This window comes from Balaenoptera musculus, chromosome 5, assembly GCF_009873245.2.
Source record: "Balaenoptera musculus isolate JJ_BM4_2016_0621 chromosome 5, mBalMus1.pri.v3, whole genome shotgun sequence".
Classification (NCBI taxonomy): domain Eukaryota; kingdom Metazoa; phylum Chordata; class Mammalia; order Artiodactyla; family Balaenopteridae; genus Balaenoptera; species Balaenoptera musculus.
The window spans coordinates 39,382,834-39,401,347 of NC_045789.1; the positions used below are offsets into that span (position 1 = coordinate 39,382,834).

At 35.4% G+C, this 18,514-nt stretch overlaps 1 protein-coding gene across 5 annotated transcripts in view; it reads left to right on the forward strand.

Moving 5' to 3' along the window:
* The window catches only part of MAPK10 (mitogen-activated protein kinase 10), a 332,407-nt gene that overhangs the window by 274,684 nt on the left and 39,209 nt on the right, over positions 1 to 18,514 (forward strand). For all 5 annotated transcript variants that reach the window (XM_036853897.1, XM_036853895.1, XM_036853896.1 and 2 more), the window contains 2 exons: positions 10,458 to 10,640; positions 15,245 to 15,369. In XM_036853897.1, the coding sequence (XP_036709792.1) occupies positions 10,458 to 10,640; positions 15,245 to 15,369 (308 nt within the window). The remainder of the gene's footprint in view (positions 1 to 10,457; positions 10,641 to 15,244; positions 15,370 to 18,514) is intronic.

The window sequence follows — 18,514 nt, forward strand, 5'->3', positions numbered from 1 at the left end:
TAATTGTTTTGGGTTTGTTATTGTAGGTCTTTTCCTTCTCTTGTGTTTCCTGCCTAGAGAAGTTCCGTTAGCATTTGTTGTAAAGCTGGTTTGGTGGTGCTGAATTCTCTTAGCTTTTGCTTGTCTGTAAAGGTTTTAATTTCTCCATCAAATCTGAATAAGATCCTTGCTGGGTAGAGTAATCTTGGCTGTAGGTTTTTCTCCTTCATCACTTTAAATATGTCCTGCCACTCCCTTCTGGCTTGCAGAGTTTCTTCTGAAAGATCAGCTGTTAACCTTATGGGCATTCCCTTGTGTGTTATTTGTTGTTTTTCCCTTGCTGCTTTTAATATTTGTTCTTTGCATTTAATTTTTGATAGTTTGATTAATATGTGTCTTGGCATGTTTCTCCTTGGATTTATCCTGTATGGGACTGTCTGTGCTTCCTGGACTTGATTAACTATTTTCTTTCCCATATTAAGGAAGTTTTCAACTATAATCTCTTCAAATATTTTCTCAGTCCCCTTCTTTTTCTCTTCTTCTTCTGGGACCCCTATAATTCGAAAGTTGGTGCTTTTTATTTATTTATTTATTTTTAATAATTTCTAGTTTGCCTTTATTCCTGGAGGATATTATTATCAGGGGTCCCAAGTGAACACTTGAAGTCTTTTTTATTTATTTATTTATTTATTTATTTATGGCTGTGTTGGGTCTTCGTTTCTGTGCGAGGGCTTTCTCCAGTTGCGGCGAGCAGGGGCCACTCTTCATCGCGGTGCGCGGGCCTCTCACTATCACGGCCTCTCCTGTTGTGGAGCACAGCCTCCAGACGCGCAGGCTCAGTAATTGTGGCTCACGGGCTCAGCTGCTCCGCGGCATGTGGGATCTTCCCAGAGCAGGGCTCGAACCCATGTTCCCTGCATTGGCAGGCAGATTCTCAACCACTGCGCCACCAAGGAAGCCCTGTTGGTGCTTTTAATGTTGTCCCAGAGGTCTCTGAGACTGTCCTCAATTCTTTTCATTCTTTTTTCTTTATTCTTCTCTGCAGTAGTTATTTCCACTATTTTATCTTCCAGGTCACTTATCAGTTTTTCTGGCTCAGTTATTCTGCTATTGATCCCTTCTAGAGTATTTTTAATTTCATTTATTGTATTGTTCATTGTTGCTTGTTTACTCTTTAGTTCTTCTAGGTCCTTGTTAAACGTTTCTTGCATTTTGTCTATTCTATTTCCAAGATTTTGGATCATCTTTGCTCTCATTATTCTGAATTGTTTTTCAGGTAGACTGCCTATTTCCTCTTCATTTGTTAAGTCTGGTGGGTTTTTGCCTTGCCCTTTCATCTGCTGTGTGTTTTTCTGTCTTCTCATTTTGCTTAACTTACTGTGTTTGGGGTCTCCTTTTTGCAGGCTGCAGGTTCATAGTTCCTGTTGTTTTTGGTGTCTGCCCCCAGTGGCTAAGGTTGGTTCAGTGGGTTGTGTAGGCTTCCTGGTGGAGGGGACTAGTGCCTGTGTTCTGGTGGATGAGGCTGGATCTTGTCTTTCTGGTGGGCAGGTCCACATCTGGTGGTGTGTTTTGGGGTGTCTGTGACCTTATTATGATTTTAGGCAGCCTCTCTGCTAATGGATGGGGTTGTGTTCCTGTCTTGCTAGTTGTTTGGCCTAGGGTGTCCAGCACTGTAGCTTGCTGGTCATTGAGTGGAGCTGGGTCTTGGCGTTGAGATGGAGATCTTTTGGAGATGTTTGCCATTTGATATTACGTGGAGCTGGGATATCTCTTGTGGACCAGTGTCCTGAACTTGGCTCTCCCACCTCAGAGGTACAGCCCTGATGCCTGGCTGGAGCACCAAGAGCCTTTCATCCACACGGCTCAGCATAAAAGGGAGGAAAAAAAAGAAAGAAAGAAAGCAGAAGATAAAATAAAATAAAATAAAATAGTTATTAAAACAGAAAAGAATTATTTAAAAAAAAATTTTAAGTAATTAAGAAAAAAACAAAAGAAAGAAAGAAGAGAGCACCCAAACCAAAAAAAAAAAAAAATCCACCAATGATAACAAGTGCTAAAAATTATACTAAAAAAAAAAACAAAAAAAAAAACCTGACAGACAGAACCCTAAGACAAATGGTAAAAGCAAAGCTATGCAGACAAAATCACACACAGAAGCATACATATACACACTCACAAAAAGAGAAAAAGGGGAAAAAATATATATATCATTGCTCCCAAAGTCCACCTCCTCAATTTGGGATGATTCGTTGTCTATTCAGGTATTCCACAGATGCAGGGTACATCACGTTGATTGTGGAGATTTAATTTACTGCTCCTGAGGCTGCTGGGAGAAATTTCCCTTTCTCTTCTTTGTTCACACAGCCCTTGGGGTTCAGCTTTGGATTTGGACCCGCCTCTGCGTGTAGGTCACCTGAGGGCGTCTGTTCTTCGCTCAGACAGGATGGGGTTAAAGGAGCAGCTGATTCAGGGGCTTTGGCTCACTCAGGCGGTGGGGAGGGAGGGGAACGGATGCGGGGCGAGCCTGCGGCGGCAGAGGCCGGTGTAACATTACAGCAGCCTGAGGCGTGTCGTGCGTTCTCCCGGGGAAGTTGTCCCTGGATCACGGGACCCTGGCAGTGGCGGGCTGCACAGGCTCCCCGGAGGGGAGGTGTGGATAGTGACCTGTGCTTGCAGACAGGCTTCCTGGCGGTGGCAGCAGCAGCCTTAGCGTCTCATGCCCGTCTCTGGAGCTCCTTTAAGCGCCACTCTGAATCCCTCTCCTCGCGCACCAGGAAACAGAGAGGCAAGAAAAAGTCTTTTGCCTCTTCGGCAGCTCCAGACTTTTCCTGGACTCCCTCCCGGCTAGCCCTGGCGCACTAGCCCCCTTCAGGCTCTGTTCATGCAGCCAACCCCCGTCCTCTCCCTGGGATCCGACCGAAGCCCGAGCCTCAGCTCCCATCCCCCGCCCGCCCCGGCAGGTGAGCAGACAAGTCTCTCGGGCTGGTGAGTGCTGCTCGGCACCGATCCTCTGTGCGGGAAACTCTCCGCTTTGCCCTCCACACCACTGTTGCTGCGCTCTCCTCTGTGGCTCCGAAGCTTCCCCCCTCCGCCACCCGCAGTCTCCGCCCGCGAAGTGCCTTCCTAGTGTGTGGAAACCTTTCCTCTTTCACAGCTCCCTCCCACTGGTGCAGGTCCCATCCCTATTCTTTTGTCTGTGTTTTTTCTTTTTTCTTTTGCTCTACCTAGGTATGTGGGGAGTTTCTTGCCTTCTGGGAGGTCTGAGGTCTTCTGCCAGCGTTCAGTAGGTGTTCTGTAGGAGTTGTTCCACGTGTAGATGTATTTCTGATGTATTTGTGGGGAGGAAGGTGATCTCCACATCTTACTCTTCTGCTATCTTGAAGTTCCTCCTACCCTTTCTTAATGAATACAGATGTACACTATACACATATCAGGTAGGGTAAATATCTGACTTCTTTGTCATCTTCAGAAGTAGCTTAGCGGTTAATGAACTGTTGCTCTTCCTCAAATATTTTAGATTGGCTTGCTAACTTCTGTAAAATGATCCCTATTGGTATTTATATTGGAATTGTATTGAATCTGTACTTCAATTTGTGGAGAATTGCTGTTTTAATTCAGACAATTTTTATCCTTCTCTTGAATGCACAAGGATCTTAGCACATGTTCATAATTTAGATCATTACTATACCAATTTACATATGCTATCTGTGCCCAGTATTTTAATTCTCTTCTTTTAGCCTCATAAATTGACAATAATATCATTGGATTGCATACAGGTAGAGTTTGTTTAGATTCATCCTTCTGATTATCATTTTCTTGGTTTATCACTATTTCTTGCAATTTGGCCCTTTACTTTGAGATTATTTTCTTTCCTTCTGAAGTACATCCTTTAATGGGAGTCTTTGACAATAAAACTTTTTTTTTTTTTTGATTGGTGTTCCCTTCCTTGAAAGAGAGCCTTGTTGGATATAGAATTTTAGATTGACAGCTATTTCTTCCAGCATTTTAGAAGTGTTATTCCACTGGCTTTTTGTTTTCAATATTACTGGTGAATAATCAGCTGTCAGTGTGATAGTCCTCTTTGGGCATAGTCTGTCCTTTTTCTTGGTCTTTGGTTATCTGCTGTTTCTCTCCTATGTGACTAGGTTTGGATTTCTTTTTATTTATCTCTTGGGATTCACTGTGTTGCCTGAATTCCAACCTATCTCCAACTCCTGGAATTTCTCAGCTTTTGTTTCTTTGAATACCTTCTCTCCACTATTCTTCACATTATCTCCGTGAAAAAACTGTAATTGGACATAAAGTAGACATTCAGTTATTCAGCAAATATTTTTGAGCACTTACTATGTGCTTATATCTACAGATATGTAAGTAAACACACTGATGAAAATCCTTGTCATCATGAAATTTAAAATAGAAGGCACAATATATTAGAAGGTGATAACAGCTAAAGGATAAGAGGGATCAAAGTGCTAGGATGGGGGGGTTGGGGTTGTCTCCTTCCTTTTTGAGTTGAAACATAAAAAGTATTATCAAGTATGCCTCATATAGCATTTTCTTTTTACCTCATATAAACTTCATTGTCCCTTCTTAACCTTTTTCTTGTATAGTGTTATACCCAGAAATGGATGTAATCTTTCAGGGAGGGTCTCACAGAGCAGAGTAGAGTCACCAAAACTCCTGTTAAATAGCATTCTTTTAATGTTTGGAACTGTTTGTATGAGCTCCTTTGTTTAAAGTCATTTTACTTACCAATTTTAAAAGACCTTGACATTTTTCAGCTACAAAATACAGAGGTCAGTTTAAATGATCTCCAAGACCTCTTCCAGTTTCAAAATACAGGTAGAGTCAGATCTAGCTTTTGTGAGGCCAGAATATCATGCAGTTGGAGGCGGGTGTTATGTAAAAAAAAAAAAATTAATATTACAAATACAAAACTAGGGACAGAGTTTTGCAAGGGACCTGTACAAATGAGTGGCCCCAAAGATTAACCTTCAATAGCTTAATGAAAATTCTACATTGTGACACATATTAATGTATATTAGATTTGCTTATATGTGAAATATCTCTCCATTTTTTGCTTTTAAGTAAATATAGATTACAATAATAAATAGATTTATAAGATGAAATAGGTTATACTGAGATGCATATACATCATGCTTCAAATATCAGCCTTCGGATATTTCATGTCCCACAGTACTCCATGAGCAATCTGCTGCCAGTAAACAAATAGCCTTTAACTCAAATTGTCAGCTTTGAGTTTTTCAATGTGTTTTGGCTTGTAATATTTCCTCTTCTTGTGCTCATTTATAATGAAAACAGATGTTAGTTACAATTGTGCATTAAATCACTTATTCATATTTCATATTACTAGAGTTTGAGGGGGACTTTCAAGGGGAAATAACATTTTCAAATGAAAAAAGAGTAAAAATATTTTTAAGGTAACAAAACAAGACGTAACCATGAAAATCTGAATCCAGATCTATGTCTTATGAATATATATATATTTATATCCTGATTTTTACAATGTCCTCGGAATTGAGAGTTCTTTTGAGAACAAAGTTTATCATAGAACAATATGGAGTAATTACTGGAAAATAAATTGGAAAATATTTTGAACTTTATACTGAATAGCTTTTATACTTCACATGAGTAGCACCCCATATAATATGATATTATATCACCCCATATATATCTATGATAGCAACATATAATTTCGATCTTTCCCTAGATGTTGATGGGTAGAACCCCTCTTTCTCTGCATGGAGCCTACTTGTCATAATTTCCCATGGTCTTTTCAGGAAAGTGACATGGGGAAAAGGAACATATATTAGGATTTTTCTTTCCCTGAAATATTTCCAAGTTGACAACCCCTAAGTTTTCCATAGCAAACAGGTATGGAATAATCGTTTGGTGAAATTGACCCTATTCTAATTTGTGTCATAAAACTGAAACAGGTTAATACTTTATTCTTAAATCTGGGCTTAGTAATTCACAAGAGATTGTTAGTATTTCTCAAATAGAGTCCGGGGCCATCTGGATCGCAATTACTATTGGTGTTTCTTAATGATATCATCTCAGACATATGCACTCAGAATCTTGTAGATCAGTGGGTAGAGGGGAGTGATCTGTATTTTTATAAGTTCCCTATGTTATGAATATTCAGTTTGGGAACCACAGTTTTATATCATGATGCCTAACACATGACATGCATACCTCCACTTCCTTATTGCACATTCATTGCCGACATGAATACAGGGCTAACATAAAGCCACACAATAATACACAATGCAGTGCCAACCAGGCAGCAAGTTGACTTGCAAGATTAAGTAGCCTCTCCTGGAACTTTTCTATACAGACAGTGCTCTTAAACAATATTATCTTTAAAAACATAGTTAAGAATTTGGATACAAACACTGATATTCTTTAAGTTGCAAATAGATGTCAGAAAATTTTTGCATAGAATATTGAATATAAGGCTTAGGGCAGAATAGACAGCAAGTCTGAATTCATGATGGTGTCAACTCTGGAAACCATATTCATCATAACAAAAAGTAATCAATGAAGAAATAAACATGAAAAGAAGATACAGTAATTCAAAGGGCATAGTAGAATGAGGTCATTAAACAACGCTTTATGATTCCACTTAGTAGCTCCTGAAAGCTTAAATGTGCATAGTGTAAATTATGACCCCAAATACCCAGAAAATAATAAGAAAATAATATATGAGTAATTTCATACATTAGGTTCAAGGCAGTTTGTTACATATTTTAGAAAGTTCCTCAACCAAGGAAGTTAACGTAAAAGGAGGGCATTAAATGTAAATTCTTGGCTAACTGACAAGAATTAGCTGGAATAATTTTTATTAAATTTTATTTACTTTTTAATTTATTTTATTTTTGGCTGCGTTGGGTCTTCGTTGCTGTGCACGGGCCCTTCTCTGGCTGCGGTGAGCAGGGCCCACTCCCCACTGCAGTGCATGGGCCTCCACTGAGGTGGCCTGTCCCATTGCGGAGCACGGGCCCCAGTAGTTGTGACACGCAGGCTCAGCAGCTGCGGCTGGCGGGCTCCAGAGCGCAGTCTCAGCAGCTGTGGCACACGGGCCCAGTTTCTCCGTGGCATGTGGGATCTGCCCGAACCAGGGCTCAAACCCATGTCCCTTGCACTGGCAGGCAGACTCCCAACCACTGCACCACCAGGGAAGCCCTGGAATAATTTTTAATCTTAGGATTTCAGATCATCATTTTTACAATCCATACTTATTTTGTTTCATTCTTTTATTACAATACTATTTATTGAAGACGTTAGTAATAGTCAATATTTGCACATTATCTTATCATTATACTCTATAAAATCAAACTTTTTGTAATATGACTATTTTTTATGTAGTGAATTTAGAACTAGAGGAAATTGTCAAATGATTCCTATTAAATGACATTTTCCAATTTTTATTAAATACCTTTGATAATTAAGTTGTATGATAATTTCTGAAATAGTAGATCAAAATATTTTAAAGTATATTAAAGTATATTAAAATATATATTTATTGCTTTTTTGATAACTGCACAGGCTGGAATCTGTAAGGAATCACATCCTTACTCATATAATAGAAAAATGATGACTTATTAGTGTTCTAAAACAAAGAAATCCTTTTGCAAAAATAATTTTGGCCATTCTTTTAAAAAAAATTTACTATGCTAACAGCACATAATCATAAAAATCTAGTTAATATTTTATGTATTTTTAAAAATAAAATCATTGTGGAAATCTGATGATTAAAAATTTTCTTTTAAAAATGCATCACCTTATTTTCTATTTAAATATTAATAAAATTAATTGTTTTATGTGTATATGTTGACCTTATAGACTAGGTAAGCAGTTTCAGAGGCATTCTTTAAGAGGAATTCCTTGTGACAAACATACCATCAATTTTATGGCCAAATTAAAGCAATTTTAACACATCAGTTCCAAACTTGCTCTTTTTCTTACTGGAATCCTTGGAATAAGCACTGGATTTGGAGCCAGGAGACATTACTTCCAGTCATGGCTTATATTTGGTTAATTATGATTATAAAGAAAAATCATGTGGTTAACTAAGGATAGTGGACGAAGTTGTTTGCAATCCTGTAAACATCTGGAAAACAAATACTTACTACTTAAATATACTAGTCATGTTTGTGGGAAGAAAGACCTGAAATGGATTGGTTAAAATAGAGGCACACAATTTTAAAGATGACTATACCACATATTTGCAGTTAGAACATTCAATTATTTCATTGTCAGTAATAAAGATTCTTGCCTCCCTTCTTTTTGTAAACCATTACATCAAGGACCACAATAGTGTTTCATCTAAAAAGCAATTTAAGGTAGGAAGATGTGCTGAGTGCTTCTATAGACTTTAATCATAACTTGTAATAAGAAACATTTTAATAGTTCTTGTTTAATTAATTCCAGAATATTTGAGTCTCCTTAAACTTTACTATAAAAATAACATGTAATTGTTTTGGGAATGTTACTTTAAAAGCAATCACTTTTTAACTAAATAACTATATACGGCTAGTTAAATGTCACTATAGTAGTGTGTTGGGAGTATTTTGCCACCTTTGTTAAAAGACTCCTTTACAGAAAATCTGACAGCTTCTTTGCCCTTATTTTTAGTTTGACATCAAATCTTCAGAATCCTAAAGAAGTTTGACCGATGATTAAATGATGGCTTGTTAGGACATGATAACTTAACTGTATTAAAGAGTAGATCTCTTTTCATAATTTACAATGTAAGCACTGAGATTTATTTAACTGTATTAATGTTTTCTATTTAAATATATCTAAGTCATTCTAGCTTACCTATATCCATAGTACTACCATAAGTTTTTGTCTAAGAGTAACTTTTAACTCTAATCTTTTGTAATTTTTTAAGTTTATTTCTAATGATTTTCACTTACTACTATATTCTCAGGCACATGGTAATTTAGATTAATTTTTATTGAAATATGTTCTTGTTTAATTATTCCTATCATTTTGTAAAGGAATATTCTTCAGTTTTTCCCACTTTTACTTCATTTCTTGATATTACACAATCATGTATTGTTTTCATCCCCATACTTGAGAGGCTATGTAATAATTTAAATTTTATTCAGCTAGATTATAAGGGAAATAGAAGAGAATTTGCAAATTAGCTTGACTTTATCTTTGTTCAATCACCTATCTACATTGTTTGCATTATATATTTATTTTGGCTGAATATAGTTAATTTTGTCTTCTGTTATGACTGCCCATCTTTTTTAGTCCAACCCTATGGAATAGCTGGAGTAAAGATTTTATGAATCTCAATTAAGTAATATTATGGTAAAGTTACCTGAACTGTCACAAACTACATTAGCAGAAATGAATTAATTAACTTTACACTAAAGATAGAGTAGTAGAATAAACAACATAGGAGAGTACACTGCCTGTGGTATTGGATTTAAGAATTTTTAAGGCCTCCATCATTCATTGACACATGGCAAGGAAATCTGTTTGAAATCAACTTCTTCCAGTTGGCTCTTCAGAGTTTTCATAGGTGGTATTTATCATTCTCAAGGCTCTGACATATCAAATATCAATGATAGATGAAAAAGAAAATCTCAATCAGTGGGTATGTCTGTGAAAGACCCCCCAGTTTTGTAAAGTATTAACTTTCATAGAGAGGTAATATTTTTCTTGTAGAATTCCCTATGCTTAACATATTTTTGAAACACATGCAGTTGGTTGAAATCTGTTTTAAATTGAACATCCTATGTTTACCCTCATATCCCCAATATTCAGGGATACAGGGCACTATTATCAGAAGTAAGAAAATAGGTATGAAACTGAGACTACTTTTATAAAGAGAATTTTTTAAAAGTCTTTGGTGAAGAATTAGTGAGTTACTATCAAAAATTAGATTGATCCTATTTGTAATGCATATGAGTGGAAAACATTAACAGATAATGAAATTTCCCATTTGATAGAGAACAGAAGAAAAAAACCTTAAAAAGAATTTAAGAAAAATATAAACAAATCTTATAAAATATTTGTGCATTTGTCATTTTTAGAAAATAAATGATTGAAGTAATTTCATGATAATATTATTATATGTCTTTATATTTTTTTCTCTTCCAAATCACATGGTTATACAGAAGTTTAGCTCAAGAGGAGAAATTCTTCTTGTGTTATTTAAATACCTTTTCATCTTTACAACCCAAAGACTATTTCATGATATCCTATTTTAAGTAATGCTAATTCCCTAAAAGTGTATATGTTCCAAAAGTGAATTTAAAATTCCGAGAGGATTCACTGCCTGACAATCTGATTTTATATTTCTGTCCTTTGTTGTTTATTAAAATTCCATTTGTGTTGATGACTGCTCAGGATTCTGAGAAGCAGTTAGTCTCCCAACTAGTGAAAGGCAAGCGCTAGTGGCCTACACTTGTTTTTGCCCTTAACTATTCAATTCTCAGATATTGACCAGTGGAACAAGGTAATTGAGCAACTAGGAACACCATGTCCAGAATTCATGAAGAAATTGCAACCCACAGTAAGAAACTATGTGGAGAATAGGCCCAAGTATGCAGGACTCACCTTCCCCAAGCTCTTTCCAGATTCCCTCTTCCCAGCGGACTCCGAGCACAATAAACTCAAAGGTAAGCCCTTCAGGGACAACTTCAGAACCACTATGTGGGTGATGGGCAAGCTATAGAGACATCTTTCTTTAACTTGAAATGCCTCAATTTAAAGAGAGGTATTTTTAAAAGATCTTCTTTACAAAGGGGGAGAAGCCAAGGATTTTAAAATTGCCTGGATATTCAGAGAGAAGGTTAGTAATAAAGTGTGTAACAGTGGTGCGGGTTAAACTATTTCATGGGGCTTATTTAGAATCTTAAAATTATTTTGCAGTGCTAACTCTAAAAGACCAATGTAATATACATTGAAATAATTGTTTCAGTTCTTTTTATTACCTGGAAAATACTTTTAACACAAGTTTTTAGTTGTCTTAGAGCTAATCTTTAGTTGTCTTAGAGCTAATCTTAGAGCTATAGATGTTTGAGTTTTATTTGCATTTTATGGAATGCTTAACCACCATTTTTTCATTTTAGAGTGACAAATGAGATTTTTTACTTACACATTTTGTATTCAATGTAAACACTTTCATTAATAAGTAATTTTTCTATTACTATGTCTGCAGTTATGAACTTTAGTAACAAATCTTAATTTCTTCACCAACAAAACTGGGATCATAATGCTTGGTATAGGACTGAATAAACTTGGTAATGTATAAAGTGTAATATAAATAATATTCTAATTCTTATTTTAACTTAGGACATTTTAGAGAATGTGATTTTGAAGCAAATTTGATTTTTTCCCCTGCCGGAGCTCAAATCCTATCCCTTGAAATCTGTGTGAACTTAGGCCAGTTATCTCATCTTTCTGTACCTCCTTTAACAAATGAAAGTAGAAAGTGTCTAGTTTATAGGGTCATTGGGAAGATTAGGTGACTAATTTGTCAAGCACTTAGAACAGTGCCTGGCTCACAGTAAGTGCTCAGTAACTATTAGATATAAAAATACTAATAAATATTTATTAATAATAACATAATTAGTATTTTAGATGGATCTATACATTATCCCAGAAAAGGACACATACTTGTGAAATTTTACCCCAAATGTTCAGTGGACAATTAATTAGCTACAGATTTAACTTTCAGACTTAATTTATAGCTAATATAGACATAAATGAGATGGAGAAGCTGAAATGTGGTGCTACGACTTCCCAGGGTCTTATTATTTCCTCCAAACTTTTATCTGATGGGTTTTAAATGCACAACATTGTTTCTGTGTTTGTGACACTTTTGTTGCACAATTGGGTTTCTTCTTTTAACTACCTCTACCAGCTCTCTGAGTGACAACAGACTAAATTATTACTAAATCTACTGCTTTTAAGAGCAACATCAACTATATGCAGAATGAAGAAGTGCTAATACCCCAGGTAGAGATTTTGAAGAAAGTATGTCTTTATGATGGTAATTGCCATGTCAGACAAAAGTAACCGCTTCCCATTAAGTCACTTATAGTGTAACAATATAGAGGCCACAAAGCCTTGATTAAATTATTTGAGATAATGCAAACACTTGTAGAGAAACTATTCAGTAAAATGCCATGCTTCATGATATAATTCCAACCTTCTTGAGTTTATTTTTTGGCTTTTTAATTCAGTTTGAAACTCTACAATTATATTACTTTTGCAAATAATAAACTAGAAGATGTGATATATATATATATATATATACACACACACACACACACATATACACACAATGGAATACTACTCAGCCATAAAAAAGAATGAAATTTTGCCATTTACAGCAACATGGATGGACTTGGAGAACATTATGCTAAGTGAAATAAGTCAGACAGAGAAAGGCAAATATTGTATGATATCACTTAAAAGTGGAATCTAAAAAATACAACAAACTAGTGAATATAACAAAAAAGAAGCAGACTTACAGCTATAGAGAACAAACTAGTGGTTACCAGTGGCGGGGGGGGGGGTGGAAATATAGGGGAAGGAAGTGGGAGGTACAAACTATTGGGTGTAAGATAGGCTCAAGGATGTATTGTGCAACACAGGGAATATAGCCAATATTTTGTAATAACAATAAATGGAAAGTAACCTTTAAAAATTGTAAAAAAATTTTAAAAATTAAAAAAAAACTAGTTTTGGGCTTCCCTGGTGGCGCAGTGGTTGAGAATCTGCCTACCAATGCAGGGGACACGGGTTCGAGCCCTGGTCTGGGAAGACCCCACATGCCGCGGAGCGACTGGGCCCGTGAGCCACAATTGCTGAGCCTGCGCATCTGGAGCCTGTGCTCCGCAGCCAGAGAGGCCGCGATAGTGAGAGGCCCGCGCACCGCGATGAAGAGTGGCCCCCACTTGCCGCAACCAGAGAAAGCCCTCGCACTGAAACGAAGACCCAACACAGCCATAAATAAATAAATAAATAAAATTTAAAAAAAAAAAAAAACTAGTTTACATATTTACAATTATTAAATTATAATTGTAATATAAAATCAGCAAATTATAAAGAATTATACAAAGAATCAAAGGGATGAATTTATTCTACTGTTATTAAAGAGTGTAAGACATTTACTTGCAAATGAAAGAATGAAAGATGAAGAATTGAAACCTTTTCTTCTTCCTCATTTTGTTCCCTACAAGCAGTATTGATCATTGTATCTTAGTAAGATGATTTGGTATTACTGTCGTTCATGTCCCTATTGATGAGGAGACCACCCCAACCTCCCTGACCCTTTCTAAGAGCAGAAACATAGGTGGGTTTGATGGGAGAACCCGTGGGACTGTGTGAGTCTGGGTATAAAATCAGTTACAAATCAAAGAGATCTTTGAACAAATGACATAAACAAACACAGCCCCGTTAGATCATGACAGGGTTATTAACAATGAGAAAGATTAATTATTGAAAATTAATGTATATTTCTGTACTTTTGTTACTCTTGTGAACTTCACAGTATCAGTTTGGAATTAGCAGACATTAAATTTCTAGAATTGAGATCCCCAGAAAAATGACTAATAGAAATTTAAAAAATCTTCCAGTCTAATTTAACTAGCAATTTTTATAAATATATAATTAGTATAAATAAATATATTAAAAGTATTTTATTAAAATGTAACAACACCAGAGATACTAATGTCATAGATTGCTACATTTTAACTGTAGTACAATCAAAATTATGAAAAAACACATAAAACTAGAAGAGAATACATTAATAATGAGAGTGATTGCCTGTGGGGAAGGTGGGTTTTTCTGGATTTTATGTTTTATGTGATTTCCAAATTTTTTATAATTAACCCATATTTCTTTAGTAATCAGAAAAAATTGATAATTAAAAGTTGATACATATTCATGGATTCAAACACATTGCCTTCTTCCTAATTTAGCAAACCAATTTAGATTTTGCTTTCTTTAATTTGAAGTTTTACCATCTGTTTGGAATAAACTGAATATTTTCACCATAAAAACTTCTAAACCAGTTTGGATCTGTATTTTCTTGAAAATTTTATGTATTTTCAGAGATCTTTAGAGTGTCCTTTAGCAATGTTATTAAATAAATATACTTAATGATTATCACTGTGTCATTTTTTTATATCCTTAGCATCTCACAGTGTACCTGGCACACAGTAGACAATGTGTATTTTATCAACTGAACATCTCCCACACCAATTTGGTTACTAAGTCTTGTGGATTCTTTCTCTCAAATCTGTCCCCTCCTCTCAATTCTTGAAGCTTCTGCTCCCGTTAAAGTACTCATCATCTCTCCCATCTTCAAAAAGTCACCCCTGACCTCCTTGCCACCCTCTAGACACTGCTTTATCCTTTTTCGCAGCTCAGAAAAGTTTTAAAATGAGCAGTGTACACTCACTTTGTTTCCCTTTTTAAAACTTCATTCTTTTAAATTTATTTTTAATTATGCAAGCAATACATGTACATATTTTCTTCTCCTCAGAGGTAACTATGATTTTCAGTTTGTTGATTATCCCTGCAGACCTTTCTATGCATTTATATACATAAATAGAGAGAGAGGGAAATGTTTGTTGTGTTATTGGGAAGGGGCAGATTTATGCAATGGCATCAGGATCTATGCTTCATCCTGCAAATTTTTTTTTCACTTAACACCATGTCCATGTGAGTCCATATAGATCTACCTTATTCTTTTAAACTGCCAAATATAATTGGTACAGTTGCACCATAGCTCATTTAGTTGCTCTATAGGTGGACATTTAGATTGTTTAAAATGTTTTAATCCTTGACCAGTGCTGCAGTGAACATCCTTTCTATATGCTTTTCATGAACATGTCAATTGTTTCTCTAGACTGTATACCTAAAAGTGGAACTGTTGGGCCATAAAGTATTCACATTTAAAATTTTAATAGATACTGCCAAAATTGTCCTCTAAAAAATCTTTATCAATTTACACTGCCACCAACATGAATGAAATTGACTGGAGTTAGTGGATATTAGGCCATCTCTTATTTTTGCAAATTTGATGGATAAAAAAATATTTTCATTGTTTAATTTTGCATTTCCCTAATCACTTGGTGAAGTTACCTGACGTTTGGATGGAAGGTGCTAATTGATCTTTGTTTTTTGTTTTCTTAAGTTTTTTCTCCCTCCAAAAAATTTCCTTGCCAAAATCAAAACATTACTATTTTTTTTCTCATTCATCATTCAGCCAGCCAAGCCAGGGACTTGTTGTCAAAGATGCTAGTGATTGACCCAGCAAAAAGGATATCAGTGGACGACGCCTTACAGCATCCGTACATCAATGTGTGGTATGATCCTGCCGAAGTGGAGGCGGTAAGTCTTCTGCTTATTTTATTTTCCTTCCACAAACAAATCATAGTAACTGGGTGCTCCATGGTGTGAACTAAAGGAGAATTAGAATCCAAAAGAATACTCAAAGGACCTTCATAAAATTCCTAAGTCACAAAGCTATTACCTTCCCTTCTAAAAGTTATTTTCTTCAGCCTGTGTTTTGAGTTGTGTTTCTTTTTGAGGATTTCCTATGAGAGATGGTGATTAGTCCAACAAACCTTGGCTGTCCATGAAACACTTCCATTAGTTTTTGTTAAATTGTTAACACCACCGGTGTCTCCTCCTTTATGTTTAATTATCAGCCTTTCCTGATGCAAACTAAGTAACAGAAAACGTAAATAAGTCTCTTTGCCTCTATTCCGATAAGATGCCTGTCTTTAATAAAGTGTGGTACTAAGAACATTTAGATTATAAAGCTTTTACTAGGCCGTTGGTGCCTTTGTGAAGCCTTGCATAAATCAGATGAGAAAAATTGGGTATTCCAATAAGGACACTATTTCAGGTTGGTTCTAAATTTCAGGTTGGTTCTTACCAGAGTCAGATATATCTCCATATTTTCCATCCAGATATAGTTTAAGAATCTTCTCAGAAGCATAACTCTTTTTAATTTTTAAATTATTTTTCAACCATTTGCTATCTTCTCTTCAATCACTTTCTTATATCTCTGCCTTTCTCCTTTTCTCTGTATGGAGTCAGGGCTGCTCAGGGCACAGGGCTATTGTTTTGCCCATGTGTGTCCTGTAGGCCTCCCAATAAGAATGTCCTCTTGTCCCTCTTTTTGTTTGTTTGTTTTCTTGTGAACTTCTTTGTACCCCAAGATATTCTTGGCCCGGCCAATTTTTGCATTGTTTTGACTTCTTTTCCTCTGCTTCATTGTGTGCTTGACCATGTTAGAGATGCTAAATTCAAGGCTGACATTAATTCTCATCCCTTCACCCTCCACTGGAGAAGTGAGAGCTGACAGATGGGAGTGAAGATCAGGTAGAATCAAACTTTATAGACATAATATTCAAAAAGCGACTTTTCATAGTAACCCGGCACTTAAACATTCAAAAATTTCAGAGAAAACACTTCAGTGATAAATGACTCTTCCTGTGTGGAAACTGAGCTATAACAGTCTCTCATAACATTTTCTTAAGATCTGCTCTCTTAAGCAGTTTTACAATGATGCTGAAATTTTAATTTGCTTTACATTAATTTTTAGTCACTTGATTTCATTTTTACAAAATAAAATCCCTAAAATTAATTATTTATGAGTTTACTTCTAATGCTCTTAAAACTAAAAATACTAATGTTCTTACAGCTAAAAACTAGACTCTCTTCCAGTCTCTCATTCTTGGGAAATACTTCAAAGAGGTTCCTGGGGTAGAATGAAATAATGAAATAAGTAAGAGAAAGTATGATGTATATGTATGTAGAAATTAAGCATAAGAATTTTTTCTCTGATGATTTTTGAGTTTATGCTGATAAAAATTTTAGACAAACATAAATTATTTGAAATTATTGCTCTTCACTTATTTTGATAGTTCGAATCATGTGGCATATGTATTTTTCTTTATATCTAATGTAATGTGTATAATCTGTTTTTAATGGATTGTGACCTAGAGTTTAATTGGAGTCATAAAGTCTGCATTTGTAATTCACTTGTAATCATGTTGCCTGTAAAAAAAACAATTGCTTAGAATCTGTAACAATATATTAATGAGTAGTATCAATGGGTTTTTAACTTAATTTTAACTTTTTATGAAAAATTCCTTTGAAGGATAGAAAGATAAAATTTAGGGTACCTTACATGGCTAGAATCTTTTTCTCAGCCATTTCAATATTGTCAAAATAAGTTTCTTTGGAAGAAAATAGAGGCAAGTGGAGAGTGATAAAGGAAAAACTGCAGGATAATGTGATGTCTTCAGGAAAAATAAAAAATAGAGAAATGCTATGTGTACTAATCTGTTAACCATACTACAAGCTATCTTATCACATGTTTCCAAAAGTGCCGAAGTACCAAAATGAAAAGAGGAGAGCATATGAATGCTGTCATAACTGTAAGAGAGAAAATTATTCATGAAACAATGAAGTTGAAAATATAAAAAGTTGAATGTCAAGGTTAATATTAATCTATTTGTGTAATATTACATCAATTTTGAAGTTAGAACTGCTCAAGTTATTAGCAAGTTCTTATTCAAATAATGTTCAGAGCAACAGAAGTATGTACCCTGAACACAAAGGCCACATTTCATGTCAATGCTTTTTCATAAAACAATTGGGAGGCATTCTAATTCTGTTTCAGTATTCATCAAGAGGAGTACAATAGCATACACAAATGCAATTTATTGAGTTGTATGCAATGCCACAGATATGGAAAGATGGGTTAGGTTAAAATTTCTGTTCTGCCACTTACTAGCTGGCCTAGGTCAAGTTTCTTAACCTTTCCTCTCCTCAGTTTTCTTAACTAAGAATAGAAAACAATCATACATTGTGCATAGTGTTCTGAGAATTTAAAGCTCTAATGTACATAAAGTACTTCATACAGTACTTGATAGCCAGTAGAAATCATAAATTACTATTCTCATAATCATTACTATTACTGTTATGACTTTTACATGCAAGCCTTTACTACATTTTTGATGTTAGGAAAGATAGATATATTTGGTGAAAAAAGACCAGCTGGCCAAGAAACTATAGAAATACTCTATATTTTAAAAAATCACTAAAATTTATCTAGTTTCTGCAAGATTTTAAGATGTTCGTTCTTTTTCTGCTGATGTATACCCACCACTACCTTGCCAAGTATAAAAGAGTCCAGTGCCATTAATTTAAACCAAAATAAAGACAAATTACATTGTTCACAAATCCTCATTATAATTTATCTTTAATAAACTAGGGTATAGTCAGGGCTATTTGAGAGAATAAACTTGAACGTATTCTCTGTGCTCTGTTGGAGGGAAATACAGAAACAGTGAGAATCAGTTGCCTTGTTTCTTACCAGATTCTTGAGTTTAGAGACCCTGCTAGGATACAGGGTGACTCTCACCCTGCAAACCCTGAGAGTAGGGGTATGAACACACTTCAGGAGGACTTTTGTGAACCGCAAGCTAAGGAGGAGTTGATTAACTATGTCTCAGGGAAT